We start from the raw sequence: 24,122 nt of genomic DNA on the forward strand, positions 1-24,122 counted from the left end.
CCAGCCTGCACAGCATAGCAAGACACTATCTCTACAAAAAATTTTAAAAATTAGCTGGGCGTGGTGGCCTGTGCTTGTAGTCCCAGCCACTCAGGAGGCTGAGGTGGGAGGACCACTTGAGGCCAGGAGTTTCAGGCTGCAGTGAGCTGTGATCTCACCACTCCACTCCAGCCTGGGAGACAGGGTGAGACCCTGTCACTAAAATGTTAAATAAACGAACAAATAAATAAAAATAAAATGAAGGGGACTGTGGGGACAAGAGTAACTTTATTGAAAATACTAATCCTCCATGTTACTTCTGACTGGCCCTTGAGTCTGGGAAGGCTGCCAAAGTGTCTAGGTGATGTATTACTCTTTATGGTAGAACACCTATTCATTATAAACTTCCCCCAGTACAACCCCTGTTGTTGCAGAAATCTTAGGCTGTGACAACCATAGCTGCCTACACATTCCTTGTATCTTGGGGTAAAAGCACACGTGCTCTGGAAGGAATGTGTAGGTGGCTATGGGTGCACAACTTCAGGGGGTTCGTGAACTCCAGTTAAGACCTGCCCTAATTATACCATGTAAATAATTCAATAACGGGCAATTCTGTAGTAGAAATTTTATTCCCACCCATAAAATATATCACTAAATAGCTGAAAAAATTTACATATTATTTTAAAACATAGACTTAAAAAATCATATTAGCTTCTCCTTAGCAAAATGCTTTTGTTTTATGTATTTACAAGAATATACTGTACTTCAGGTACACAATTCACTCAAGCCAGCCTGAGAAGGCCTTGGATGCAGATCGATGCTCCAATAAAGTTCATTATCAGCTCCTCCTGCCTTGTGACAGGATGATTTGATTTTACAAAAGTCCCTTTGAAAACAAGAGTAAACGCAGACAGCTTCTAGAGAAAAGTCTGGCGAAGCAGCAGTTGATAATAGATTTTCTTTTAGTGATGAAATTAATCTTGTTTTGGTAATCTACAGCCTGTTAGGGATAGGTGGAGGGATGAAGTCCTTAAAACTACGAATCTTCGACCTGAGCCTGCGGAGAGAGTGGCCCCGAATCCATCTCTCTGCTGAAAGGTCGCCTGTTTTGGTAGGTGTGAGGACATTCCAAAACACGGCCATCCACATTCTGATACATCTGAATGTGGGAAAGAGACAGAACACTGATTACCATCTGATGTAGATGTTACGCGCCCATATTACAAATTATTTAAATAAAAACAGTTGTTCTATATAGACAATTACTTTTTTGTTTGTTTGTTGTTTGTTTATTTATTTTTTGAGACAGAGTCTTGCTCTGTTGCCCAGACTGGAGTGCAGTGGTACAACCATAGCTCACCGTGGCCTTGATGTTCTGGGTTTGAGCAATCCTCCCACCTTAACCTCCTGAGTAGCTGGGACCACAAGCAGGCTCCACCACACCCCGCTAATTTTTTTATTTTTTGTAAAGACGAAGTCTCACTATGTTGTCCAGGGTGGTCTCAAACTCCTGGGCTCAAGTGATCCCACACCACCCCGGCCTCCCAAAGTGCTGCGATTACAGGTGTGAGCCACTACACCCGGCCTAGACATCACTTTTAAAATGTTTAAACTGATATATAATAGATGTACATATTTTCAGGAAACGTGTAGACAAGTACTTTTATTATGCATAGGTCTCAGGATATTCTATATAACTAAAAAAGCAATTTTGGTCCTTTTATTAATGGAGAAATCAAGTCATAGTCAAATATTTTATTTCATTATTGAGTCTACTCTCAGATATAAAATGTCACTCTAGAAATCCTAAAACCATCCAGAAAAATCATAACAGAGAAAGGCCACAAAAGGAAATCTGTTCATGATGGAGTTAATACAAGGGACTGATTCTTGAGTTTTCCCTTGGAGTTTCACGACTTTTAAATATTTTTTTCTGAAATGAAGAGATTTACTTTCCTTTCCCAAATATGAAGTTAACATACATTCATATAGATAATTTGAGAAATACAGAAAGAGACGTAGAAGGCCGGGCGCAGTGGCTCATGCCTGTAATCCCAGCACTTTGGGATGCCGAGGCGGGCGGATCACCTGGGCTTGGGAGTTCAGGACCAGCCTAGCCAACATGGAGAAACCCTGTCTCTACTAAAAATACAAAACTAGCCGCGCATGGCGGCGCGTGCCTGCAGTCCCAGCTACTTGGGAGGCTAAGGCAGGAGAATTGCTTGAACCTGGGAGGAGGAGGCTGCAGTGAGCCTAGATTGTGCCACTGCACTCCAGCCTGGGTGACAGAGCAAGACTCCATCTCAAAAAAAAGAAAAAAGGCTACAAGTCATGACAAGTACCCGCCATTATAGACAGCTTGCTATGCACACACAATTTTGTGTCTGTGGGCTCAGGCTATATATTCTATTTTAGAACCTTATTTTTGAATTATCAATATATTGTTATTATACTGCTCATATGTTGCCTGTGTCACATATTTACATTATTCACTAAGGATGGCCACATATTTTTTTTTTCACGGCAGCCTAGAGTTCCGTAGTACTGATGCATCATAATTAACCTTTTGACCAACTGGTTATACGAAACAAACTGAAAAGTGCACACTCAATCTAGTCTGACGTTGGGATAAGCAGAAGTGGAATTGCTGGATCAAAAAGGATGCACACTTGAACTGTGATACACAAGGCCAGGCTGCCCTGCAGAAAGGTTGTATTTATTTCTACTCCTATCAACGGTGCCTGGAAACTCTACATTTTCCAGAGCCTTCTGAACAATGGGTATGTCAGCCTCCCACATCTCTTCTCTTTCGCTGAGCAAGAAGTTCTATCTCCTTAACTATATATGTTTCACTATCTGCAAAGTTGGGCCTTTTTCCTATACTCTATGTCCATTTGTTTTCATTTTGAATAGCCTGCCTATTTCCTTTGCCTTTTATATACATAAAAGGCTATACAGGCTGGGTGTACTGGCTCAACTCTGTAATCCTAGCACTTTGGGAGGCCGGGGTGGGACGATTGCTTGAGGCCAAGAGTTCAAGACCAACCTGACCAACATAGCAAGATCCTGTCTCTAAAAGAAATAAGTTTTTAAAAGGTGATACATTTTTATTATTGTTTGTTTATAAGAACTTTATGATTTAGGAATCATGCATTCTATTTAAATTTTATAGATTTGTGCCGTTCCCACAGCCCTTGTTACTGTCTACTTCTTTTTCTTTGTTTTTGAGAGTTTTAATGTGAACTGTCCAGACTGCCTCCTACACTTCACTTTTCTTTCTAGAAAATTGTGTGTGTGTGTGTGTGTGTGTGTGTATCCTTTGACCCAAAATATATCCATTGTGAACCAGGTGTTGCACAATGACAGCTTTGCTTGTACCCTGAAGGATGAACAGTAACTACTCATGCATGCCTTTTGTGAAGTAGACATAGCAGTTAGTTAGCATTTGTTGAACCTGTTGAATCCAAATGTACATCTCTACCACTGAATTTCTAACCACCTCATGAAGTTTGTGTAGCACAAATACCAATAACACTTCCAATCTTCCACCTGAATTAACTAACATGTGCTGTTCATCCAGTCTCACTGTCTAGAAGTTTCTAGAACCATCTCTGACGATCTCTCTCCACTCCCATAGCTAGTTACTGGGTATAGTTGTAATACATCACTCTTTTCCATTTCTTTAAGTGACCTTTCTTTCCTTTTTTTTTTTTTTTTGTTGTTGTTGCTGTTGCTGTTGTGACAGAGTCTCACTCTGTTGCCCAGGCTGGAGTGTTGTGGCATGATCTCAGCTCACAGCAACCTCTGCCTCTCGGGTTCAAGCGATTCTTGTGCCTCAAGTAGCTGGGACTACAGGTGTGTACCACCACACCTGGCTAATTTTTATATTTTTTTAGTAGAGACAGGGTTTCACTATGTTGACCAGGCTGGTCTTGCACTCCTGGCCTCAAGTGATCCACCCACCTAGGCCTCCCAAAGTGCTGGGATTACAGGCTGAGCCACCACGCTCAGCCACTGTTGTTTTTAACAAGCCCACAGATAACATCATAAAAGTGACCTTTAAATGACTTTTTAAATACATTCTCCTTATGAAATTGTGAAACAAACCCGAGGTTTTCAAATGTATCATTATAAAGAAGTACATAAATTTTCTTATACTTTAAAAAATGGTTCTTTTTTCCTTAGTTATCGTTTCCTTTTCATCTGAATGTTATTTATTTGTGCTTTTTTCTTTTTCAAGACAGGGTCTCGCTCTGTCACTCAGGCTGGAGTACAGTGGTGCAATCACAGCTCACTGCAGCCTCAACATCCTAGGCAGAAGTGATTCTCTTGTCTCAGCCTCCTGAGTAACTGGGACTACTGGTGTGTGCCACTACACCTGGTTAATTTTTAAATTTTTGGTAGAGATGGGGTCCCATTATGTTGCCCAGTCTGGTCTCAAACCTCTGAGCCCAAGCGATCCTCTCACCTTGGCCTCCCAATGTGCTGGGATTACAGGCGTGAGCCACCACACCCGACTTCTTTTTCTCTTAATTGTTCACTTCAAAGATAGTAGCTTTAGTAGTATATTTGTATACTTTGTTGATATACAATATTAATATACAGTATAGACTACACTCAGACAGCTATATTCAAATCCTAAGTCTGACATTTACCATGTTACCTTAGGCAAATTACTTAACCTCTCTGTGCCTCAATTTACTAGTCTGCTAAAGGGATAATAATAGAACCTACTTCAGGAGATTGAGGTGAGGATTAAGAGTTATTAATTTTGTGGCTAATACATTAGTAAACTCTATGATTAAATACTCAAAAAATGTTAGCAATTACATTATTAGTTCAAAAAACAACTTTTGGTTTTCCTGATCATCGCTATTATTTTGCTGTTGCTACTTCCTCTGTGTCATTAAATCTGGCTATATCTCTATTAATTCCTTCTTTCTGCTTTGTTCATTTTCCTCCTCCTCTCTCTCTCCACCTTCTTCTTTATTGTTGTTTGTTTTTTCCCTAGCTTCTTAAATTGAAAGGCTAATCAGGCTAGGTGCGGTGGCTCACACCAGTAATCCCAGCACTTTGGGAGGCTGAGGCAGGAGGATTGCTTGAGGCCAGCAGTTTGAGACTAGCCTGCACAACATAGCAAGATCCCCATCTCTGCAAAAGAGAATTTTTAAAAAGTACTCAGGAAGCTGAGGTGGGAGGATCGCTTGATTCCAGGAGTTTGAGGCTGCAGTGAGCTATATAATCATGTCACTGCATTCCAGCCAGGGTGACAGAGCAAGAACCTGTCTCAAAAAAAAAAAAAAAAAAAAAGGAAAAAAAGGTTAGTTATTGATTTTCATTTTTCTTTGTTTTCTAATAAACGAATTTAGAATTATGAATTTGGGTAACTCTCACAGGTTTTAATAGGCAATATCCATTTTTACTCCTTTTCCCTCTTTCCCCTTCTTCTTCTTAAGCAAAGACTTCCTTAAGAAGCATGATTTTTATTTTATTTATTTATTTTTTGAGACAGAGTTTCGTTCTGTTTGCACTCCCAGGCTGGAGTGCAATGGTGCAGTCTAGGCTCACTGCAGCCTCCGCCTCCCGGCTTCAAGCACTTCTTGTGCCTCAGCCTCCCAAGTAGCTGGGATTATAGCTACCTGCCACCACACCCAGCTAATTTTGTCTTTTTAGTAGAGACGGGGTTTCACCAGGTTGGCCAGGCTGGTCTCGAACTCCTGACCTCAGGTGATCCACTCGCCTCAGACTCCCAAAGTGCTAGGATTACAGGCGTGAGCTACCACGCCTGGCTGATTTTTAATTTTGGTATATAAATTTGGGGGCTTTTTTGGTTGGGTGATTTTTTTATTACATTGTATTGAGATTAGTGAATGTGGCATTCACTAACAATGCATGTTAACAACTTTATTTATTCTGAGATTCTCTTTCCTAAGTAGGCTTACTGATTGTTGCCATTTTGTGTTTTATTTTTGTATTTTCAATTTTTATTTATTTATTTTATTCTTTAGAGATGGGATCTCTCTCCTTTGCCCACAATGGAGTGCAGCAGCCCAGTTATAGCTCACGGCAGCCTCGACTTCCTGGGCTCAGGGGATCCTCCCAGCTCAGCCTCCTGAGTAGCTAGAACTACAAGCTTGCACCACCACACCCAGCTAATTTTGTGTTTTCTATTTCCATGAATTCCCTTTATTTTTCTCTTCCCCATTTTGTTGGACTGATTATGTTTTCTATGGTCATTTTCTTCCCCTGTACTGAAACAGAAGTTACGTGTTACATTTCTATCTCACCCATATCGTTCTTACATTTTTAACACCCACATTTAATCTTATGTTGATTTCACCATGTGGCTGCTCCTGCTTCAGAACTTCTGCAGTGTCCCAGGACTTCTTGCTGCCTTTGTGTTACCCTTGTCCTTGTTTTTCCCAGGCATCCTCTGTGGTGGGTTTTCCCTCTGCAGTGCAATTTTAACTGCTTTCATTGTCTCAGGGATTTTCCACAGTTTCTGGTCCACAAAAAGATCTCTTTCTTACTGTCGAAGCCAATTATGGCCTCACTTTTAGTTTAGTTTAGTTTAGTTTTGTTGAGACAGTCTTGCTCTGTCACCCAGGTTAGAGTACAGTGGCATGATCGTGGCTTACTGCAGCCATGACCGCTCCCCAGACTCAAGCGATCCTCCCACCTCAGCCTCCCTAGCAGCTGGGACCACAGGAATGCACCACCACGCCTGGCTAATTTTTAAATTTTTTTGTAGAGATAGGGTTTTACCATGTTGCCCAGACTGGCCTTGAACTCCTGAGCTCAATCTATGTTTGTGCCTCAGCCTCCCAGAGTGCTGGGATTATCAGTGTCAGCCACCACGCTTGGCTTCCCTTCTCTTAAAACAAAACAAAACAAAACAAAACAAACTTATTTCCTATAATTTATGGGGCTGAGTAGGAGAGGGGAGGTGATGTTAGTTCAGACCCCTTCTCTGAAACAGGGGACAAGTATGTGCCCCCTTTTATCAGCCCACAGCCCCTGCCTAGTGCGCTCCCTCAGTGTGCCCATCCTTGCTGCTGCCGCCCCTCTCAACTGATGTCCTGACATCTCATCTTCTGCCTAGCTTTTCCAAACTTCCTTTTACACTCTCTTTTTCTTTCTCATTCCAGAATGTTTGCTGAGCGCCTTCTACGTGCTAAGCATCATGCTAGCAGCGGGGTCTATAATGATGAAACAAACAGATGTGGTCTCCAACTTGCTTTCATGCTGACTTCATTCATTTACTTAATATCACATGGCAAGCACTACCCCATGGGGTGTAAAGATGAACAGGAAACAGTACTTACCCTCGCTAATGAAGTCTAGTGACGACAGAGAGAGACCCATAATATAAAGTCATCCTACACTAGGATTTGAGTCTCACATGGAGTTACAGCTGAAAGTGTTAATGAGAATTCAGAAGCAGCAGCCTGAAATCTGACTAGGGAAATTGGGGGAGGCTTTGCAGAGCACAGAATATCTGATCTGGTTCTTAAAGATTGAAGCATGTTCGTCCATCCTAAAAATCTTCATCGGTTCACCACTGTCTAAATGCCTAGACAGGTAATCATGTAATCAGTGATCTCCCTGATCTAATCCCATTGGTGCTGAGGTTAGACATAAAAGCCTTAACCTATGTTTTCTCCATGTATTTCCCACTCTTTCTCTCTGGTTCTCTGAGGGCCCTTTTCCTTCCCTAGTCCTTGATGCAGAAACAAAGATTCTGGCCGGGCATGGTGGCTCATGCCTGTAATCCCAGCACCTTGGGAGGCCGAGGCAGGCGAATCGCTTGACCTCAGGAGTTTGAGACTAGCCTGGCCAACATGGTAAAACCCCGTCTCTACTAAAGATGCATTAGCCAGGCGTGGTGGCAGGTGCCTATAATCCCAGCTACTCAAGAGGCTGAGGCACGATAATTGCTTGAACCCAGGAGGTGAAGGTTGCAGTGAGCGGAGATCACGCCACTGCACTCCAGCCTGGGTGACGGAGTGAGACTCTGTCTAAAAAAAATAAATTAAAAAGAAAAATAGGGCCAGGTGGGGTGGCTCACGCCTGTACTCTCAGCACTTTGGAAGGCCGAGGCGGGCGGATCATGAGGTCAGGAGTTTAAGACCAGCCCGGACAATATGGTGAAACTCCGTCTCTGCTAAAAACACAAAAATTAGCTGGGCGTGGTGGCGCGTGCCTGTAGTCCCAGCTACTCAGGAGGCTGAGGCATAAGAATTGCTTGAACCCAGGAGGCAGAGGTTGCAGTGAGCTGAGATCATGCCACTGCACTCCAGCCTGGGTGACAGAGTGAGACTCTGTCTCAAAAAAAAAAGAAAAGAGGAGAGGGGAGGGGAGGGGAGGAGAGAAGATTCTACAAAACCTTTCACAGATATAACAGGGAAGATCACCCTGGGGAAGGTGACAAGGCCAGTTTTCCAACCAAGGGACTAGATAGGATTCTGCAGAGTGGGCAGGGCTGCCTGCGCGGCTGTGTGGGTTGTGCCTTGCACCAACAAAAGTGCCCAGCAGAGCGGGCAAGATGGCTGAGACCCACGCAAGCTCTCCTCCTTCAGACTGGCTTAGACTGAGGCAGGCTGCATGAGCCCTAAGTAAGGGGTTCCTCTGGATTCCTCCCACCCGGGGAGGGGGGCATTTCATTCCTTCCTTCCTTCCTTCCCTCCTCCTTCCTTTCTTTCTTTTTCTCTTTCTTTCTTTCTCTCTCTCTTTCTTCTTTCTTTTTTTCTCTCTCTTTCTTTCCTTCCTTCCTTCTCTCTTTCTTTCTCTTTTTCTTTTTCTTTTTTGAGACAGAGTCTCACTGTGTCACCCAGGCTGGAGTGCAGTGGTGCCATCTCGGCTCACTGCAACATCCACCTCCCAGGTTCAAGCGATTCTTCTGCCTCAGCCTCCCGAGTAGCTGGGATTACAGGCATGCGCCACCACGCCTGGCTAATTTTTTGTTTTTAGTAGAGATGGGATTTTGCCATGTTGGCCTGGCTGGTCTGGAACTCATGACCTCAAGTGATCCGCCCACCTCAGCCTCCCAAAGTGCGGGATTACATGTGTGACCCACAGCAATGGGCCATGGGGGCCTGTTTACTAAGCTGCTTAAAGGAGCTACCATTTTCTCTGGGTGCTTCTGACACTGGTCACAGAGGGTCAGGGAACAGAGTGGAAGGAATTGGGAGAAAAAGTTTGTGAACCGTCTGTCCCTAAGCATGGATTCTCTCAGCTGATTAATCATGCATGGATATGTTGCCATTCAACGGTTCCTGATACCTGACAGGCCCCCTGAACACAGGGAAGGGGATCTGGACATCCCGTGAGTATGCGGACATGAAAGGAGAAGCTCAAACCAAGACCCAAGTGGTCCTGAAGCCTCCATCCTGGCGACACGACCTTTGCACTTTTTTTTTCCTCTCTACTCCCCCATTCTCCCTGTATATTAGGCACAGCCATCTACTTGCCACTCTACTTTTTCAACTTTGGACTTTTATTTATATGATTCATTCATCCTGGAATATCCTACTCACCCTCTACTCTCCAGCAGCCAAGATGCTACTCAGTCCTCACATCCAGCTCACAAGTTCCCCACAAATCCACACCCAACTATGCAATGAGTAACATCAATCAGGCCTCTCTTAGCCAGGCGTGGTGGCTCATGCCTGTAATCCTAGCACTTTGGGAGGCTGAGGCAGGTGGACCACTTGAGCTCAGAAGTTTGAGAACAGCCTGGGCAACATAGTGAGAGCCCGTGTCTACCAAAAATACAAAAAAATAGCTGGGTCCGGTGGTGTGTGCCTGTGGTCCCAGCTACTTGGGAGGCTGAGGTGGGAGGATTGCTTGAGCCCACAGTGCGGAGGCTGCAGTGAGCTGAGATCATTCCACTGCACTCCAGCCTGGATGACAGAGCAAGACCCTGTCTCAAAAAAAAAAGTGTATAGCTAGACAGCTATACATGCACATATACATTCTTTCTTTACCAGCTCACTTCCTGTTTCATTCTAAACTCTCCTTTCAGTTTACCTTATGGTGTCATGAACAGTTTATAGGTATCTGTGCAATAGGCTATATAAGTCTGCTGGGGGCTTTCCATTTCCTCTGGCCTTTTGACCTAATTCTCTGACAATAACCTAGTTTCTATGTCATTTTCAAAAAAATCACAGCAGTAGGAAAGTACACACTATCTACCCAGGTCTACATAGAGAATACAGAACTGAAAACGGACTCATAACAATTTAGAAAGGAGGACAGACAATCCACTTAAAAATCAGATTTATATTTAACTAACATTTTATGGAGTAAATACCAAGTGCCCAGTACGTGCTAACTCTTTTCACATACATCACCTGATTTACTCCTTCTTACAACTCCATGAGGTGAGATTTGTTAATCACATATTTCAGGTAAAGAAACTGAGAAGGAGACTCCCCAAAAGATTAAGTGACTTATCAAGTAAATGATGGAGCCAAGATCTGAACCTCAGTATTAGGAGCCCAAGGTTCTCTCCTTTATTTATTTCATCTGGAGATGGTTCTTTTCACTACACCAGGTGGTGGTGTTGACGGGAGAAGCGTTAGCAAAGAAATCCCAAGTCCCCAAAGCTCAAAAGATAATCTAACTTAACAACCCATTTTACAGGTGAGAAAACTGATGCTTAGAGAAGTAAAGTGATTTGCTATAATGGACACAATTGGGAGACAGAGTGGTACAGCTGGTATTCAACCCTCAGAACTCCAGGTCAATGCTCTTTCCAGGCTACCATATAGCATGATTGAGTCATGTGATTTTTCCACACTCATGCTTCATAAGAAAGGGCTAGTGGCTTCTGGAGGCCAGGGATTATTTTTATTTAGTTTTATTTAGTTGTCTACTTCACTGCACTGAACTCTTAAGAGCTTTTCATTTATTAATCATTTGGCTGAAATCAGGAAAGGTGTTTTTTTTTCCCTAAAAACATTTTTATCAATAAATATGTCTTAGGGCAGGCAGAGGAACTCATGCCCTGTGATCCCAGCACTTTGGGAGGCTGAGGTGGGGGAATCGCTTGAGCCCAGGAGTTCAAGACCAGCCTGGGCAATACAGTGATACCCTATTTCTACAAAAAATAAAAAACTTAGCCTGGCGTGGTGGTGCCCTCCCATGGTCCTAGCTACTTGGAAGGCTATGGCTGGAGGATTGCTTGAGCTTGGGAGGTCGAGGCTGCAGTGAGCCATGATCACGCCACACACTCCAGCCTGGGCCACAGAGCGAGACCCTGTCTCAATAAATAAATAAATAAACAAATAAATAAAGTCTTACCCCACACAACTTTGAAAGGGCAACCCAGAAAAACTGCAATGAGAATGACAACTTGGTACCTTTGGTTCACAGGAAGACAGCAACAAGTGTTTTAATTTACCAATTTCCTTTATAAAGCTTTATAAAGTCCTGGCTGCTACATACCGCTTCTTCTGCATCCGCCAGCTGACATCCTAAAAACGAAGTCAAATTAGGGAAGGATGGCCGTTTCCTTGAGTCAAAAGCCCAGCAGGATTGCATTATAATGTATCTGTAAAAGCAATAGAACAAGGAACAAGATGAAGAAGTCTGAATGAAGCAAAATGGATCATTTTCCATATAATGAAGCACCATTTATTCCTCTGGAGCTGCTTATTTACAGCATGTTTGTTTTGTGGCAAGTCCTCTACCAGATTTTGAATTCATATCCGAAAGGAGAAATCAGATGGGCAGAAATGCATTTAAAGAAACATGACGTAGTGGATAGAATCGAATGACCTTCATGGAGCCCTCAAGCAAAGGAATTAAAACCGGGAAACAGGTGCCTCTGAGGACAGGAAATGTTCAGCTTTGTTCAGAAACTCCCAAAACAAAAAGTTTTCTTTTCTTTTTAAAATGGAATCAGACAGCCGGGTGTGGTGGCTCACACCTGTAATCCCAGCACTTTGAGAGGCTGAGCCAGGAAGATTGCTTGAAGCCAGGAGTTTGAGACCAGCCTGGCCAACACAGCAAGACCTCACTTCTATTTTTAAAAAAAAGAATCCTATACACTTCGCACTAAGGAGTTTGACTTTTTTTGGTCATGCATTTGGAAGTAGACAGACTGTACCTTTCTGACTTCAACCAAATTACAGTCTGACTTGAACTTACATTTCTTCTGTAGCATAAAATGGCTGATCCATTTTAAATCCATTTTGAATCAGTTTGTAGAAGTTAGCATCAACCGGAATGCCAGGGTAAGGATTCACACCTGAGGAAAACATTAGACAATTGCAGCCATTCATCCATTTCTTCATTTGTTTATTGATTCATTCAATTAACAAACACGTATTGAGATCTGCCATGTGCCAGACACTGTTGCAGGCACACGGGCTGTGGCTGAGAAAAAGAAGTCACGGTTCACGCTCTCAAGCAGGTTATAGACCAGTGAGGAAGACAGGCTAAAGGACACCAGCAAATAAACACAAAGTCATGGGCTGCAATACAAATAAGACCCATCAGTGTTGGGGGGAGGGGTGGGGGGCACCGAGAGAGCAGAGGATGCAAAGCCCGGAGTCAAGGGAGGCCAGCAGCTGCCCAACTTACCAAGTGAGAAGATTTCCCACAGTAATATTCCATATGACCAGACATCACTCTTAATGGTGTAGATGCCTTCAAACAGGCTTTCGGGGGCCATCCATTTTACAGGCAGACGGGCCTGTGGAAAACCCAGAGGAGATAAGATGGTGAATTTTCCACATACAGACATGACTTCTTTTCTTTTGTATTAAGATGAAATGCATCATCTTCCTAAGACCACTCTTAATGCCTTATTGAGAAAATCACATTCCTCACGTGAAAGGTTTTCACTTTCAAATTAACATTCTAATAATACTAGCCTAAAACACAAGGCATATTTCTTTACAACTCCTCTTGAACAAAGGCTTGTGCTTGGAATGGGTAAGTTTAACTTGCCATCTTTCCACTGGAAAGAGGTACTTTCCATTAAGGAATAGCCAGTCAGTTGCCTAGGGGTAAGTGGGTACTAGTGAATTAGTGAGATCTTCTGTTAAAGCATTTCTGGGAAGACCTTTAGTGGAAATGTCATCCACAAGAATGTCGGGAGGGGAGCCCACGTCATCACTTCCAGAAATGATGCCAGTCTGGCTTCTGTGGCTTTAATAATTTCCACTAGCATGAAAGGGAGTTTTGACTTAGTATAGTCTCAGACTAGAATCAAGACACAAGATGGGTAGGTTATTGGGGCAGAGCTTTGTACTGATTTTCTTTCTCTTTTTTTTTGAGACAGAGTTTCGCTCTTGTTGCCCAGGCTGGAGTGCAATGGCGCTATCTCAGCTTACTGCAACCTCAGACTCCCTGGTTTAAGTGGTTCTCCTGCCTCAGCCTCCCAAGTAGCTGGGATTACAGGCATGCACCACCATGCCCAGCTAATTTTTGTATTTTTCGTAGAGACGGGATTTCACCATGTTGGCCAGGCTGGTCTTGAACTTCTGACCTCGTGATCCACCCGCCTCAGCCTCCCAAAGTGCTGAGATTACAGGTGTGAGCCACCGCACCTGGCTGTACTGATTTTCTTTTACATGGGTTGAGGAGTCCTTCACAGCACATGTTTAATCAGCACATGCTTAATCAGCCAAGTAAACCCTCTTTTAAATGTATGCATACTGATGAGCTATTGATTCATGCAGGCAAGTCTGGTTAATTTGATTAATTAAAGAAATTAATTGTGGTTCCAAATGGAATTCACTTTCCCACATATGAGACAACCAGCTGGTGGGGTAGAAACTGAATGACTACATATGAGCAGTCTATGATGAGTAGGAGTAGATCGTAAATCAGCTAAGATGATTATTTGTTTCTAGCGGGAATACAGTTTAATTTGACTTTTCACATTTACTGGATGTTCACCCTGGACAAGGTGCTTTCATGTTGGTTTTATTGGTTTTTTCCCACATCAACGCTATGAGGTAAGTGCATAACCCTCATGGGAAACACTACAACATAGCGGTTAGCACAGACTCGGGGCTCAGACTATTCCTGTTCAAGTCCACATGCTGTGTAACCATGGGCGAGTTACTTTTCTGTGCCTCAGTTTCCAAGTGGGTACTCTGAGGAATAAATGAATTAATATGCATAAAGCACTTAGATGTTTAGCACATAGTAAGCACTAAATCAGCATTTAATATTATTATTATTATTTCACAAGTAGGGAATTCTTTTTTGAGACAGGGTCTCAAAAAAAAGGGTCTCATTCTGTTGCCCAGGCTGGAGTGCAGTGGCATGATCACAGCTCACTGCAGCCTCGACCTCCTGGGCTCAAGTGATCCTCCCACTTCAGCCTCCCAAGTAGCTGAGACCACAGGTGTGTGCCACCACACTCAGCTAGTTTTTTATTTTTTATAGAGACAGTTGAGTGTCTCACCATGTTCCATAGGCTGGTCTTGAACCCGGGCTCAAGCAATTCTCCCACCTTGGCCTCTCAAAGTGCCTTGGATTAAAGGCGTGAGCCACCAGCACCCAGCCAGGTGTTGTAATTCTTTAAAAACACACATTTTCAACTACACATTTTTGTCATCTATTACTTCTAATAGTTCTTTTTGTAAACACATCTGTGTTACACATAAAACTACACATCTGTGTTAGTTTTTTATTACCAAGTCAATTCACACTGTTTTTTTTTTTTTGTTTTTTTTGTTTTTTTTTGAGACAGAGTTTTGCTCTTGTTGCCCAGGCTGGAGTGCAGTGGCACAATCTCAGCTCACTGCAACCTCCACCTCCTGGGTTCAAGCAATTCTCCTGCCTCAGCCTCCCGAATAGTTGGGATTACAGGCACACGCCACCACGCCCAGCTAATTTTTTGTATTTTCAGTAGAGACGGAGTTTCCCCATATTAGTCAGGCTGGTATCGAACTCCTGACCTCATGATCTGCCCTCCTCGGCCTCCCAAAGTGCTGGGATTACAGGCGTGAGCCACCGCGCCCGGCCAATTCACTCACGTTTTAGGTCTTCCTGTGTTAACAGTAAAAGGATGATAAATATTCATTAATTCATATTTAAGTATTTAGCTTTAACATTTTGTAGGTATTTATGTGTTATATATGTTTTAAAGTGCTTTATTGTGACTATTAGCTTTTCACATAATTGAAAACATAACTCAATCGTCACTTTATAGCTAGGATAACTGAACTAAGTGCAAGTATTGAGATTTTGGGTTTTTTAAAGTGAGGTTTGCACTCAAAGGCCCCTAACTGATCTACTCTGACTAGCTAGCCCAAGGACAGATGTGATGCTATTTTGCTCAGCTTTTATTATAGATGGAAGATTCCCTGAAGCTGCAGAAAAACCTTTTAAGCATAAGTAAGCAGACTGCTGTGAGGGTTTTTTGATGTTACCATAAATCAAAAATGCACCACAGTGAGTGCAGTTGTTTACCATGATAACGACACAACACAAAATAGCCGTATAAAAATAAGTAGGAAATAGCAGCCTCACATTGCCCCTGACAACATAGTTGGAATCACTCATGATATCTCGAGCCAATCCAAAGTCACATATCTTCACCACTTTCCCGTGGGTGACAAGCACGTTCCTGGCGGCCAGGTCTCTGTGAACACACTGTCAAGAATGACACCAGAGTGTTATTTACTGTGATGTGTATTATCCTGGAGTGCAATCTTTCTTCTAGACTCAAGTTCAGTAGGAGGTACCGGTGATGGAAGGCCTCTTATCTTTACTGGGCCGTGCCGTGAGCGGCCATGATGATGTGCAACAAAGTGAATATAGGAGACCTAATTCTGCAGCTATGGTGGCTGCAGTTATTTGTGCGGCTTCTGAAGCATCCCCAGAGGCCAAACAGGAGCAGATCTTTTGCAGATTCTGAGCAAAAGTGAGAGGCTCCCCAACAGGGGCCTTCCCCTGAGCCTCCAGAGGGAGTCTCAGAGCTGTCCTCCAGTACTCTTATTGTGGGTGTGAGAAATAGCATCTCTTTTCTTTTTTTTTTTTTTTTGAGACGGAGTTTCACTCTTGTTGCCCAGGCTGGAGTGCAATGGCGTGATCTCGGCTCACTGCAACCTCTCCGACCCAGATTCAAGTGATTCTCCTGCCTCAGCCTCCCAAGTAGCTGGGATTACAGGCATGCGCCACCAGGCCCAGCTAATTTTGTGTTTTTAGTAGAGATGGGGTTTCGCCATGTTGGTCAGGCTGGTCTCGAACTCCTGACCTCAGGTGATCCACCCACCTCGGCCTCCCAAAATGTTGGGATTGCAGGCGTGAGCCACCGCGCCTGGCCAGCATCTCTTTTCTGACTGGAAAATAGCTTTAGGAATAAATGGAGTAATATCGAGGGAAATAATCGGAAAAACAAAAAGCTAAAAATGAGTTTGGAGAGGTTTACTGAACTGGAATTAGAAGGAGTCCCTGAGCTGAGAGATGTCGTGATGTTAATCAAAGGGGTCTGACAAGAAAATGAACTTTACAAAGGAAGATCTGAAGGGGAACAGGGTACTAGTAGCAAAGGTCCAATGTACACTCTTTCATCTTTAAAAAATAAAAAGCAGCACCATGAACACTGGCAGCCCTGTGCCACAGCCCCTCTAGAGCTCCCTCCTCCATACCCAGTTTTTTCAGGGCCATCTACCTTCACTTTGCCCACTTTACCCCAGGTCTGCAACCTGCCTCCTCCTCCTGCCTGTCTGCCCAAGCTGCTCTGGCCAAGGCCTGCACTGACTGGCTTGGCACCCACACAGTCTCGATCTGATGGGACCTTCCTGTGGTGTCTGCTGCTCGTGGCCAGCCCCTCCCGCTTCTGGTCCTTCCTCTGGGAACCCTGCGCATGGTTCACTCCTGCTTTCTCCCCACTGCTCTGCCAGCTCCTGTCTCCCTCAGGGGCTTTGTGCACGAGCCTACTCTTACTCCTGAGGGCTGCATCCTCACATCCCACACCCTCACCCAAGCCATTTCATCCAAACCTAGGGATGCAACCACCATTGCCCACATCCCTATTTCCAACCCAAACATTTCTCTTGAGCTTCAGACAGGAGAAGTGTCCAAGTGTCTGCTAGACCACGCTCTACTTGGTTGCTCAAGGCACCTCACATTCAGTATGTCCAACTCATTACCTTTCTCCAAAAAAAAACTCCTCCTGATTCCATGCTTCCTATCCTATCCCACATTCCCTGCTGGTTTTCCTTTTCCTTCAAAAATCTCCATTAGTCCAAGCATGAAGCACGCACTCCCTCAGAAAGCCTCTTCCGCTGCATCTCCCCTTCCCCCAACCAGGTCTGCTGTGCAGATCCCTCCCCTGGGTTCCCAGAACTTACTTCAGTCACAACACTTATCATGCTACAGTGTTGTCTTTTTTAAACTTTTTAAAATTTTTTATTTTTATTTTTTGAGAAAGTCTCACTCTGTCACCCAGGCTGGAGTGCAGCGGTACAATCTCTGCTCACTGCAACCTCTGCCTCCCAGGCTGGAGTGCAGCGGTACAATCTCTGCTCACTGCAACCTCTGCCTCCCAGGCTGGAGTGCAGCGGCACAATCTCTGCTCACTGCAACCTCTGCCTCCCAGGCTGGAGTGCAGCGGTACAATCTCTGCTCACTGCAACCTCTGCCTCCCAGTTCAAGCGATTCTCATGCCTCAGCCTCCTAAGTAGCTGGGATTATAGGCGTGCACCACCGTGCCTGGCTGTTTTTCTATTCTTAGTAGAGATGGGGTTTTGCCATGTTGGCCAGGCTGGTCTTGAACTCTTGGCCTCAAGCAATCCACCGTCTCAACCTCCCAAAGTGCTGGGACTACAGGCCTGAGCCACCCACCCCCAGCCTCAGTGTCATCTTTGACTTGCTTGTTTGCTTGTCTCTGTCTCCCCTATCATTCATAAGATCTTCGAGCCCAGGAGTCATATCATAACTGACTCTGTATCTCCAGCATCTAGTACAGTGCTTGGCACGTAGCTGGGGCTCAACAAATGTTTGATGAAGTCAAGGGCCTATAGAGGAAACTGAGGGGCACCCAGAGGAATATCAGGGAGGCGGTGAGAGACAAGAAGGGGACAATGACACGCATGATTCAAAGGGGAGGCCTGATATGAAGATAAAAGGATAGAAGTCCTAAGAAACTGGATGTTCTTCAAAAATTCATATTATTACAAGCCTGGGGTTGAAGGGGAAGCAGTGCCCCTTGACTGCCAGTTGGGAGTAGTTTGAGTATTTACTTAGCTATGGGCAGCAAACCAGGCCAGACAATCTAAGTAGGTGTTCTCCCACCTCTATAAAGATGTTCGTGGGCCAGGTACAGTGGCTCACGCCTGTAATCCCAGCACTTTGGGAAGCCGAGGCGGGCAAATCACTTGAGTCAGGAGTTTGAGACCAGTCTGACCAACATAGCGAAACCTTATCCCTGCAAAAATACAAAAAATTAGCCAGGTGTGGTGGTGCACACCTGTAACCCCAGCTACTTGGGAAGCCAAGGCAGGAGGATCGCTTGAACCCGGGAGGCAGAGGATGCAGTGAGCTGAGATCGGACCACTGCACTCCAGCCTGGGCAACAGAGCAAGACATTGTCTCAAAAACAAAAAAAAATGCTTGTGAAAGCAGGATTGTAGTTGTATAAGTGAAATAGAGAAAGACTCAGGTGGGCAAGATGCGTGAGCAAGAAGAATCCAAACAGCAGGTGGGGAAAATGAAGAGAAGAATGTGCCTCGCAGTTCAGAGGTGCGGAAATATTACTGTGACAGTAATTTTTTAAAACTTGTATTATTATTGCTTTTAAGCTTATTTCATTACTATTTTGAATAGACAGACTGAAGGGCAGTGGTATAGTCATAGCTCATTGCAGCCTGGAACTCTTGGGCTTCCCTCCAAAAGCACTGGGATTACAGATGTACACCACTGTGCCCAGCCTATTTATTTATTTTTAATTAATTTTTTTTTTTTTTGAGATGGAGTCTCACTCCGTCGCCCAGGCTGGAGTGCAGTGGCGCCATCTCGGCTCACAGCAAGCTCTGCCTCCCAGGTTCATGCCATTCTCCTGCCTCAGCCTCCCAAGTAGCTGGGACTACAGGTGCCCGCCACTACACCCGGATAATTTTTTTTGTATAGAGATGGGGTTTCACCGTGTTAGCCAGGATGGTCTCGATCTCCTGACCTCGTGATCCGCCCACCTTGGCCTCCCAAAGTGTTGGGATTACAGGCGTGAGCTACCGCGCCCGGCTGCCTATTTTTTATTTTTTGGAGAAAGAGTCTTGCTCTGTCACCCAGGATGGAGTGCAGTGGTGCGATCCTAGCTCACTGCAGTTTCCAACTCCTGGGCTCAAGCAGTCCTCCCACCTTGGCCTCCCAAGTAGCTGGAACTGCAGACACACACCATGAACATCTGGCTGAGGCAGTAATTTTTTAAAGAAAAAAGGCCGGGTGTGGTGGCTCACGCCTGTAATCCCAACACTTTGGGAGGCTGAGGCAGGTGGATTGCTTGAGCTCAGGATTTCAAGACCAGCCTGGGCAACATGGTGAATTCCCATCTCTATTAAAATACAAAAAATTAGCCAGGCATGCTGGTATGCACCCGTGGTCCCAGCTACACGGAAGGCTGAGGCATGAGAATTGCTTGAACCCAGGAAGCAGAGGTTGTAGTGAGCCAAGATCACGCCACTGCACTCCAGCCTGGGCAACAGAGCGAGACTCTGTCTCCAAAAAAAACAAAACAAAACAAAACAAAACAAAAAAATACAATTGAAAGTAGTCTTTCCAAATTCAGAGAGAAAACAGGAGAGAAGAGGCAAGGGGAAGGAAGTGGAGAAGAGGAGGAGGAGATTAGAAGACTGCAAGAAAAATGAGGGGGAAGAATTTTGGGAAATAAAGAGAAGGTAATGAAAGGCAAGCAAACGAGGAAGGAAGGTAGCCAGAGAGTGGGCTATGATCTGCTTATAGGCAGGAGACATTTGAAATCACAGAGAACAGCAGGTGGAAAGGCAGTTCAAAAAGAGTGCAAAATTGGGGTAGAGACATGGTTCACAGCAGGCTCCCGGGCCTTACCAACGAATGGATCTGGGGTTAGCAACAGAGGAGGCAGTGAGCCTGCAGGACTGCTGCCAGCCCACAGCACGTAGGGTGAGAATTAGACAAAGACACTCAGGGTGGCTGGCTCGGTTTCAGCCTCCACTCATCCCCTGGGTTGAATGCCCACATGCAGGGCACAACCTGAACAGCCGTTCAGAAAGGGACTGACAATGCTATGCTTTGTTTTGAGGAAGGATTTCTGAGGACTTCCTATCTCGACCTTCAGCCCTGGAAGTTTCAGGGGACTTTGTGCAGCCTGGGAGGGCTGGGCTAGCCGTGACCTCAAAAGGGATCCCAAGCCTTTATGCTACTACAATTAGCCAAGAGCCAAGGTAACATGCTAGGTGACTCCAACAGCGAACAGGGGAGAAAAGGCAGACTTTAAGGGATACAAGTTAAAATAAACAAGAAAACATATATAAGCACATCTTTTCAAATCTTTTTTTGGTTTGTTTTTTCTTTAAAAGGAGCATACCGACTTAAATTCCAGAAATTCCATTCCTTTGGCAACTTGATATGCAAAGCACAGAAGATCTTCAAATGTAAGCACATTCAAGTCCTCCTCTTCTTCCAGCCTTTTTTGGTTTTCATATTCAATTTCATCTGTAAAATAGAGCCAGTCTTCACTTTTGCCAAAACTCTAAGAAGTTGCCTTATTAAATCTCTATGGGAAGGTTATTCAAGCCAGAGTTAGGTGAGGTGCTAAGACGTACACATGAAGCTATCGCATTATCTTCCCGGCAGCATTAGAGATGACCTGTTTATGCCGCCTATGAAGGGTCACTGGAGACTTGTTTTGGTTAGAGATAAACTTTGGAACTGCTTTGATGACCGATGACCTCCTGATTGATTAGTCAGGAGTTTCAGATACTTCTCTTTTGCACTAGGTAGGGCTGTCACAGTGGGAAAGGAATTAATATTAATTGTCTATCCCTTTTTTTTTTTTGAGAAGGAGTCTCGCTCTGTCGCCCAGGCTGGAGTGCAGTGACACGATCTTGGCATGCTGCAACTGGATTCTCCTGCCTCAGCCTCCCGAGTAGCTGGGACTACAGGCTCATGCTAATTTTTTGTATTTTTAGTAGAGAAGGGTTTCACCATGTTAGCCAGGATGGTCTTGATCTCCTGACCTCGTGATCCACCCACCTCAGCCTCCCAAAGTGGTGGGATTACAGGCGTGAGCCACTGTGCCCGGCCCATCTATCCTATTTTATAAACTGTATTGTGCATTTTATATTCTTCCATTTACTCCTTCCTTTTTTTTTCTTTCTTTCTTTTTTTTTTTTTGAGTTGAAGTCTCACTCTGTTGCCCAGGTTGGAATGCAGTGGTGCAATCTCAGCTCACTGCAACCTTTGCCTCTTGGGTTCAAGCAATCCTCCTGCCTCAGCCTCCCAAGTAGCTGGGATTGCAGGTGTGCACCACCATACCCAGCTAATTTTTGTATTTTTAGTAGAGACAAGGTTTCTCCATGTTGGGCCAGGCTGGTCTTGAACTCCTGACCTCAGGTGACCTGCCTGCCTCGGCCTCCCAAGGCGTGATTACAGGCGTGAGCCACCACGCCCAACCCCTCATTTACTCCTTCTAACAGTCCTGTGAGGAAGGTAGTGTTAGGCCTATTTTATAAACAAGAAAATTGTGATTCTGGTGGTCACATAACTTGTCCAAAGTCATCCAGTCAGAAAGCAAAGTAAGCAGAAGTTAATCCAAATTCTATGTAACTTCGGAACTCATTATCTCTTCCACTTGTCAGGTAATAAGATGGCTGTAATTAATACATGACTTTAAATGAATAATCTGACCAAATAAAATAGTCCTCAGTGTTTATTAGTTGAATGTTGACATAAAATCTACAGTATACAAACTGGCTTTTAGCTATCATCTGACAATTAGCTAATTTTAAAATGCTTTTGTGTTTATACACTTTTAAAAAATAGCTAACATAAAACTTTTGCATTCATTTCCATTTTAAAGTGCTACTACTTAGAATAAAATATTACCTTCAGAGTGGAATGAATTCCCATGAAGCCCTGAGATTTGATCCGAGTCTGGGTGTATCTGAACTTCTCTTGAACCAGGCATGCTATTAAAAAATTTTGTTTTTTCATTATTTACATTATTCTTCTCAGCAGACATTTTATTTTAAAAATGTAATTCATCAAATAAATGGATTCCAGTTATAAATTGACTTTTAAATTAAAAGCACACCATCCATTTGTCCATTTTTTGTGTACATTAAAAACATCTGTGTAACTGGGCTTGCCAGTCTAAGATAAAAGTAATCCCTGTTTTCCATATAGAATCTTACAGTTCAAAAAGGACCTCACTCAATCCTTGCCACAACCTATGAGATGGGTGGCATTTTATAAAAGAGAAATTAGGCACAGTGAGATAAATATGATTCGAGTGGAACCAGGACTCACATCGATCTCATTCTTTGGTTTGTGAACTCAGCCCACTTTCCCTCACATAATACAGATCTTCCCGAGAGTCCCGTAAGCGTTTCACCATCCTTCTTTTTTCCAGTTTGCCTTTGTAAAGCTCATTTCTTTTTACTGTGAAATTAATAAATAGCAATAATACAAATCTCTTTTAAGGTATATAAAAATTCTTCCCTGAGGAGCTCTGTAGGAATTATAAATAGATCATGATTCAATTTATTCTAATATATGAGTTTAACCCAATTTACAATTTACATATCTTTAGGAAATGGCTTCATGCTTTCAGACCACAAATATTCCAAAAGGAATAATTTCAGTGTATTTAATATTCCAGTGAACAGAACGAATCAAAGGGGCTAAGTACTGACCAGTGGATACTGGTCACACACATCGGACTCAGTAGGATAGCCCCTCTGTTCCAGAATATGAGTGGCTTTATAGAGTTCTCATTTCTAGATGATGAGCTGGGAAATGAGTGTAAAGGGGAGGACTGGTGTGACGGGCATGCACAGGTTAAGGGCAGCTGCACATGGACGTGCATGGGGATCTCCGTGGGGCCTGGTGGCTTTAAGACACTGGGTCTGTGTCTCAGACCTGGAAGGCCAGAGGCCTGCACTTACAACTTACATTCTAAGAAAACAAAGCCGGGACTCTCAAATGTATCCCTAAAAAGCCCCTGGTAAAGAAAAAAGTCTCCAATAAACAAATACCCTTCAGAATAAGGGAGAACTTCCATACAAGGAGGGAAATAAGAACGCGCCAAGGCTCAGCCAGGTGCGGTGGCTCATGTCTGTAATTCCAGCACTTTGCAGGGCCTAGGTGGGTGGATCAACTGAGGTCAGGAGTTCAACACCAGCCTGACCAACATGGTGAAACCCTGTCTCCACTAAAAATTCAAAATTAGCTGGGCGTGGTGGCACATGCCTGTAATCTCAGCTACTCGGGAGGCTGAGGCAAGAGAATCGCTTGAACCTGGGATGTGGAGGTTGCAGTGAGCCGAGATCACACCATTGCACTCCAGCCTAGGCAACAGACCGAAACTCTGTCTGAAAAAAAAAAAAAAAGAATGCTCCAAGGCTCAACGAATGCCTCCATCAGAATGCCTGGGAATCCATTCAGAGAAAGGTGCTACAAAGCCATGATGCTCAAGTAATTAGCAAGAAAGTTCAAGGATGAGGAGGAGATCCAGCAAACTCCTACAGCCCTCATTTATGCCCGCTAAAGCAATAAATCCCTGCAGGACCAAGCATCTCTCAGGATCCCCATAGATGCGGAGGATAAACGCAGAGAAGAGACAAGGTTACTGCTACTTTACTGTGTCCCCATCACGTGTCAATCAATCCATCCTAATATCTTAGAATCCAATTTGAGTTCAGCGTTCTTTTGCGCAATAGTCCCAGGACCCGAGCTGCTCTCTTTGAATATGTTAAGGACTTTGGAAAAAGTCTTCATTCTTTCTACCAATACCTGTGAGGCAACCAGGTGTCCTGAAACACTGAATAATGCACCTTTCCCCAAACCAAATAGGCGTCTAGGGTGTGATGCAGGCATGGGTGGAGAGAGACTAGCTCAGCTATAGTACCTGTACTGAAGGAAAGGGACAGGACTCGTTGTTCCATGTCAACAGGGAAACTATAGCAAAGATTCAGGAA

The 24,122-nt window shown here is 44.0% G+C and overlaps 1 protein-coding gene across 1 annotated transcript in view; it reads right to left on the reverse strand.

Annotated features, from left to right (window-relative positions):
- Positions 1-589: 589 nt before the first annotated feature.
- Positions 590-24,122, reverse strand: part of FLT3 (fms related receptor tyrosine kinase 3) — a 97,763-nt gene continuing 74,230 nt past the window's right edge. The window contains exons 18-24 of the mRNA XM_019039485.4: positions 22,030-22,112; positions 20,510-20,637; positions 15,475-15,597; positions 12,568-12,679; positions 12,133-12,232; positions 11,428-11,533; positions 590-1,138 (exon numbers count right to left, since the gene is read on the reverse strand). Coding sequence (XP_018895030.4) covers positions 1,016-1,138; positions 11,428-11,533; positions 12,133-12,232; positions 12,568-12,679; positions 15,475-15,597; positions 20,510-20,637; positions 22,030-22,112 — 775 coding nt within the window. The 3' untranslated portion in view covers positions 590-1,015. The remainder of the gene's footprint in view (positions 1,139-11,427; positions 11,534-12,132; positions 12,233-12,567; positions 12,680-15,474; positions 15,598-20,509; positions 20,638-22,029; positions 22,113-24,122) is intronic.

This window comes from Gorilla gorilla, chromosome 14, assembly GCF_029281585.2.
Source record: "Gorilla gorilla gorilla isolate KB3781 chromosome 14, NHGRI_mGorGor1-v2.1_pri, whole genome shotgun sequence".
Classification (NCBI taxonomy): domain Eukaryota; kingdom Metazoa; phylum Chordata; class Mammalia; order Primates; family Hominidae; genus Gorilla; species Gorilla gorilla.